The 6,672-nt window shown below is 52.8% G+C and overlaps 1 protein-coding gene across 2 annotated transcripts; it reads left to right on the forward strand.

Moving 5' to 3' along the window:
• Nucleotides 1-1,140: 1,140 nt before the first annotated feature.
• Nucleotides 1,141-6,666, forward strand: DNASE1L1 (deoxyribonuclease 1 like 1). Of its 2 annotated transcripts, none has more exons than XM_046673441.1 (8): nt 1,141-1,265; nt 3,189-3,398; nt 3,761-3,849; nt 3,933-4,019; nt 5,576-5,676; nt 5,821-5,933; nt 6,018-6,244; nt 6,349-6,666. In XM_046673441.1, exons 2-8 carry the CDS (start codon nt 3,264-3,266, stop codon nt 6,389-6,391), a joined length of 795 nt encoding a protein of 264 aa, XP_046529397.1. In that variant the 5' UTR covers nt 1,141-1,265; nt 3,189-3,263; the 3' UTR covers nt 6,392-6,666. The 2 variants fall into 2 exon arrangements, with proteins under 2 accessions (XP_046529397.1, XP_046529396.1); XM_046673440.1 differs by having other exon boundaries at nt 1,142-1,265; nt 6,018-6,266.
• Nucleotides 6,667-6,672: the final 6 nt, after the last annotated feature.

Genomic DNA, 6,672 nt, shown 5'->3' on the forward strand with positions numbered 1-6,672 from the left:
CAATCCTCCTCTTTTTGCTGAGGAAGCCTGGCCCTGAGCTAACATCGTGCCCATCTTCCTCTACTTTCTATGTGGGACGCCTACCACAGCATGGCTTTTGCCAAGCGGTGCCATGTCCGCACCCGGGATCCAAACCGGCGAACCCCGGGCCACCGAGAAGCGGAACGTGCACACTTAACCGCTGCGCCACCTGGGCCGGCCCCAGGTGGAGCGCTTTTACTTTAGTCTTTTTTTTCCCCTTTACTTTTATTGAGGTAAAATTCGCATGACAAGGAGGCCGGCCTGGTGGCCGAGTGGTTGGGCTCGCGTGCTCTGCTGCGGTGGCCCAGGGTCTCACAGTTTCGGATCCTGGGCGCGGACATGGCACTGCTCATCAGGCCACGCTGACGCGGCGTCCCACGTGCCACAACTAGAAGGACCCACAACTGAATATACAACTATGTACTGGGGGGATTTGGGGAGAAAAGCAAAAAAAAAAAAAATTCGCATAACATAGAATTAACCATTTTATACTATTTTATATCATTTTATAGTATATACAGTAGCTTATGTATATAACAATGTTATACATTATATATATTAGATGATGTAATTTTACATAAGTACAATATTACAAATTTATACTATACGTATATATGTATGTAATACGTAATGTGATGAAATATGTAATATATAGCATATAATAGGAAATTATATGTTATAGTTTTTTATATCGTTTAGTACGTTTGCACTGTTGCCAGCCACCATCTCTAAGTAGTTCCAGAACATGTTCGTCACCGCAAAAGAAAGCCCTGTACCCATTAAACAGTCTTTTTAATCTTTAAAGCATAATTTTAGTGACTTTTAAAATTTTTCTAACCTTCTGCTCATCACCATCCCCAATCCATTAGTGCGTAGGTCCTACCAAGAGGGACATTACCCTGATGACAGCATTACAACCATCCAGTGAAGACCCACCACCTGACCAAAGACCCTGCCTGAGTCCTCCAGTTGTCCCAACAGCAACAGTGCAGGACCCCAAGGGACACTGAGCTGCCAGCTCTCTAGTTCCCTTCTCTCTGGGACAGATCCTCAGTCCCTGCCCTCCAGGAAGGGTGGGGCAGCAGGCTGGCCTTGACGTGTGGTAACGTGATGGGTGAGTCAGGAGGACAGTCTCTTCCTCTTTCCTTCTCTCCAGTCCCTGCCCAGGCAGGCGCTGGGATTCCGTGGGTTGTTGCAATACACTTACAGCCGAGGCAGGCAAGGAGACAAGCTGGTCTGCACAGGTATGGGAGCCCTCTGGGGAGAAGTGGGGAGGAAGTTGCCCCAAGCCTGGGGAGGGGGATACGAAGGGAAGGGAACCCCAGGACTGGGGCCAAGGCCTGGTGTTGGGAGCCTGGGCTGGGCTTTGGGCTGAGGCCAGAAACAGTCACTTTCTGGTTCTTCTTGCCCTTGGCCCTCATGGGGGCCCCTGGCGCCAGGGCCTCCAAGCTTGGGCCTCCAAGCCTGCGGTTGCCAGCTCAGGGCTGCCTAAATACCCACATACGTCCCAGAATAGGCACCAGGGCAGGGGACTCAAACTAGCATGAGTGACAGAGCAGGTGGCCAGGGAAGAAGAGGCATTGAGCCCAGCCAGGAGAGTGAAGGAGATGGACAGAGACGCAATGACAGAGACAAAGATCGGGGAGAGCAGAGAAAGACAGAGGCAGAACATGAGCCCAAGAGGAAGGCAATGAGGTGACAGAGAAAAGCCGGCAGACAGAAGTACAGAGACTTATGTCACTGAATGAAAGTGACAAGGACAGGGAATGGAGCAAGGGGCTGAGCCCAAAAGATAGGGCAGAGTCTGGGTGAGCCTGAGAGAAAGATAAACCAAGAGAGATGCTCAGGGGTCGGCCCTGTGGCACAGCGGTTAAGTGCTCACATTCCGCTTCGGCGGCCTGGGGTTTGCCAGTTTGGATCCCGGGTGCGGACATGGCACCGCTTGGCAAGCCATGCTGTGGCCCGCGTCCCACATATAAAGTAGAGGAAGATGGGCACGGATGTTAGCTCAGGGCCAGTCTTCCTCAGCAAAAAGAGGAGGGTTGGCAGCAGATGTTAGCTCAGGGCTAATCTTCCAAAAAAGAGAGAGAGAGAGAGAGAGAGATGCTCAGGAAGAGAGGGGCTCCAGTTGGTAAGACGAACAAGAACGGCTGCCGCTGGTGGCGGGGGCGTGAGAAAGGGGTCCCATCACATACCACAGTGGGGTGATTTGGTGTATCTGAGGTCATTTTACATGCATACACCCTTGAGCCCAGCGATTCTACTGCTGGGAATTTGTCTTAAAGATAATATCTCACAAGCAGGGAGAGAGATATGCACGAGGATGGTCCTCCTAGATGCTAATAGTGGTGAAAAGTTGGAATCAACCCTGAGGTTGAACCCTTGTGGACTGCTGGTGGGAATGTAAGATGGTGCAGCTGCTGTGGGGAAACAGCAAAAAATTAAACACAGCATTCCCATATGATTCAGCAATTCCACTTCTGGGTATATACCTAAAAGGAATGAAAGGGGCTCAAACAGATATTTGCACACCCATGTTCACAGCATGATTCACAGTAGCCAAAAGGTGGAAGCAACCCAGACGTCCATCAACAGATGAATAGATAAACAAAATTTGGCCCATCCACACAATGGAATGTTATTCCACCTTAAAAGGAAGGACATTCTGACACGTGCTACAACATGGATGAACCTTGAGGACATTATGCTAAGGAAAATAGGCCAGTCACAAAAGGATAGATATCATATGATTCCACCTGTATGAAGTCCCGAGAGCACAGACAGAAAGGAGGATTTGGGGCAGGGGGGTGGTGCCAGGGGAGGGAGAAGGGGAGTTAGTGTTGTTAGTGTTTCATGGGGACAGAGTTTCAGCTCAGGAAGACGAAAAAGTTCCGGGGATGGATGGTGGGGATGGCTGCGCGGCAATGTGAATGTACTTTGATGCCCCTGAACTGTAGTCTCAAAAGTGGTTAAGATGCTAAATTCTATGCTCTGTGTATTTTACCACAATTAAAAAGAATGAGGTCAAGCCATACGTGCCAGTGTCAGAAGGTGTCCCCAGGGAGGAAGGCAGGACATCTGCAACACTGGCAGCTCTGGGAGACTGGTGCTGGGCAGCAGGATGAACATCACTTTCTCTGTCCCGTATTATCATGTCCTGGAACCAGAACTGAGTCCAGCTGGGACTGTACCTTGTGGTGACCTGGATTCCTCTGGAGGGTCCCAGCAGCCCGCACACAGCCATGCACTGCCCCGCTGTGTTCCTGCTCCTCCTCCTGGCCGGTGGGGCGGAGGCCTTTCGCATCTGTGCCTTCAACGCCCAGCGGCTGACGCTTGCCAAGGTGGCCAGGGAACATGTGATGGACACCTTAGTTCGGGTAGGTTCATCACTTCAGGGAAGCTGCACCCCTAAGGGCCGTGACCCAAAGCCCCCAGCCCTGCCTGATCAGGGGCATGTTCCAGAGAAGAGGAGACATCAAGAGACATGGGTGTGGAGACATGGGGCACACGTCTTCCCTGTCCTTAGCCTCAATCTCCTCCTCTGTAAAATGGGTGCAGTGTGGGTAGGGATGGCATTCAATCCTCTCCCAGGCTCTTTCTAGTCCCCACTGCTCTCTGTGGGTAGAAGCTGGCACCACATGACACTCTTGGCCACGCCAGTGCCATTTCCCCAGGAACACCACCCCCCCCCCCAGGGTGGCTGGCACTGAGTGGGGCTGGCCTTCCTGGTATCCTGCAGATCCTGGCTCGCTGTGACATCATGGTGCTGCAGGAGGTGGTGGACTCTTCTGGCAGTGCCATCCCCTTGCTGCTTCGAGAACTCAAGCGGTGAGGACGGCTCTGTGGGTGTAATCTGAGGCCCTACCCCAGAGCCTCGGGGCTCCTGACCCTGAGTTCCCCTTTTCTGGCAGATTTGATGGCTCCGGGCCCTATGACTTCCTGAGCAGCCCCCCGCTGGGGCGCAGCACATACAAAGAGCAGTACGTGTACATCTACCGGTAAGCACAGACAGTGGCCAGCTTCCTTCTCATCGTGTTCTTTCTCCTCAATGGTTTTATTCTGGGATCTTCCTCTCCTCCACCCCAGCCAGCTTTGGTGCCCATGTGTCCCTACAGAAGGAGGCCTTCCTTCTCCATGCACAGATGTGGAGCCCCTCTGCCTCTCTCTTGTAAAAGCCACTGGGGCTTAGAGTGAGGCTGGCCCCCTCTTTGGGAGCGGCTGGCTGCAGCTTCTAGGAAGAGGCTCAACAGGGGCCCATTGTGGTCCTTGGGCAGACCTAGTTTCCAGAAACAGTCCTAAGTTGCTGGGAGGACAGCCTGGGGGAAGGCCCTTTGGGGTCAGGATCCAGAGGTCAGAGAAGGAGACCTGTTTCTCTATATAGATGAACTTATATGATGTCTAGAATTCACTCCAAAATAATAGGGGAGGGGCCGGCCCAGTGGTGCAACAGTTAAGTTCACATGTTCTACTTTGGCAGCCTGGGGTTCACCAGTTCGGAACCCAGGTGCCGACCTACACATCGCTTATCAAGCCATGCTGTGGCAGGCATCTTATCAAGCCATGCTGTGGCAGGCATCCCACATGTAAAGTAGAGGAAGATGGGCATGGATGTTAGCTCAGGGCCAGTCTTCCTCAGCAAAAAAGAGGAGGATTGGCGGCAGATGTTAGCTCAGGGCTAATCTTCCTCAAAAAAAAAAAAAAAAAAACCACAAAAATAACAGGGGAGGCCGGCCCTGTGGCCTAGTGGTTGTTAAGTTTGGTGCACTCCACTTTGGCAGCCCGGGTTTGTGTGTTCCGATCCCAGTCAGTCCTACACTACTTGTCAGCCATGCTGTGGTGGTGACCCACATATAAAGTGGAGGAAGATTAGCACAGATGTTAGCTCAGGGCTAATCTTCCTCAGCAAAAAAAATAAAATAAAATAACAGGGGAACAGAAACACATCCATACAGGAGTGCTCATAGCAGCATCACTTATAACAGCCCCAAAGTGGAAATGGCCCAAGTGTCCATCAGCTGGTGAAGGTTTGTGTGTGTGGTCTCTGCACAGGATGGAAGGAATGGAGTCCTGACCCATGCTGCAGCATGAGTGGGCCTTGAAAATTGATGCTAAAGGAACAAAGTCAGACACAGAAGACCGCATACTATTTGATTCCTTTCACATGAAATGTCCAGAATAGGCAAATCTACAGAGAGAGAAATCAGATCAGTGGCTGCCAGGGGCTGACGAGGAGGGGAATGGAAAGTGATTGCTGATGGGTACAAGGTTTCTTTTTGGGGAGATAAGAATATTCTAAAATTGATTGTGGTGATAGTTGCACAACCTTGTGAATGTACTAAACACCATTGAATTGTGCATTTTAAACAGGTGAATTTCATGGTGTGTGAATTATATCTCAAAAAAAGTTCTAGAGAAAAAGTCTAGGAAGGCTGTGCCCACATGAAATGGGGCTGCTGATGGAGGGCCCCTTCCCTGAGTGCCAGCTTTGATATTGGCACTTGCAAACCAAAATCACTGACGTGGAGCCTCTGCTTCCTGTCCCTTGGTTCCCCAGGTCCCACAAGACACGGGCCCTGGATCACTACCTGTATAATGATGAGGATGACCTCTTTGCCCGGGAGCCTTTTGTAGCCCAGTTCACTTTGCCTAGCAAGGGTAGGAGGGGAAGAAGGGTGGCCCTGTTCTGTGGGTGGGGGAAGGGGATCTGGCTGGCTCTCCCAGGGGCTTGGTTACCCGCAGGAGGCTGGGCAGAGAAGGGCCAGGAGTGGGTGGGAGCCCTCCATCCCTGGGGCTTCGCAGTCCTTCCCAGCCTGGTGCTGGTCCCGCTGCACACCACTCCGAAGGATGTAGAGAAGGAGTTGAACGCCCTCTACGACGTATTTCTGGATGTCTCCCAGCGCTGGCAGAACAAGGTAGGACTGGACAGATTGCATGGGAGGGATGAGGACAGGATGGCTAGCTAGGTGGCTGGGCCCAACTGCTGTCCCCTTCTCCAGGATGTGATCCTGCTTGGGGACTTCAATGCTGACTGCGCTTCGCTGAACAAAAAGCACCTGGGGGAGCTGGTGCTGCGGACTCAGGCAGGCTTCCACTGGGCGATTGCTGATGGAGAGGACACCACGGTGCGGGCCAGCACCCACTGCACCTATGACCGCATCGTGCTGCACGGGGAGCGCTGCCAGAGCCTGCTGCATGCCGCGGCCACCTTTGACTTCCCCAGGAGGTTCCAGCTCACCGAGGAGGAAGTAAAGGGGTGGGGAAGGAATGGGGTCAGCGGGAAGTCCTTCAGCCCTGACACTAACACTTTGTCCCACCGCCCATCCCCAGGCTCTCAACATCAGCGACCACTACCCTGTGGAGGTGGAGCTGAGCCAGGCGGTGTGCAGGGTTCAGCCCCTTGGCCTGGCCGTTCTGTTGCTGCCATCATTGCTGCTGCCACTCCTGCCCCTTCAGCTGGACCTAGTGGCCTGAAACTGCCCAATGCCTGCTGCCCACAGATGTGATGACTACACTGCCTTCAGGACTCAAACCCCGGCCTCCCTGTCCATCCTGTGCTGGGGCCAAAGTGACTCCTGAGGGCCTCAACTGCAGCCCTGTCCCGTCAGACTGCAGCCCGGCCCAGCCCTCCTCCATTGGACTGCAGCCCGGCCC

The sequence above is a fragment of the Equus quagga genome, chromosome 10, assembly GCF_021613505.1.
Source record: "Equus quagga isolate Etosha38 chromosome 10, UCLA_HA_Equagga_1.0, whole genome shotgun sequence".
In the NCBI taxonomy this organism is placed as follows: Eukaryota; Metazoa; Chordata; class Mammalia; order Perissodactyla; family Equidae; genus Equus; species Equus quagga.

Coding starts and splice junctions, on each gene's coding strand:
- DNASE1L1 (XM_046673440.1), top strand. CDS start 3,264: ATGCACTGCCCCGCTGTGTTCCTGCTCCTCCTCCTGGCCGGTGGGGCG. Junction 4,020..5,575: donor CAGTACGTGTACATCTACCG/GTAAGCACAGAC, acceptor TTGGTTCCCCAG/GTCCCACAAGACACGGGCCC. Junction 5,934..6,017: donor CCCAGCGCTGGCAGAACAAG/GTAGGACTGGAC, acceptor CCCCTTCTCCAG/GATGTGATCCTGCTTGGGGA.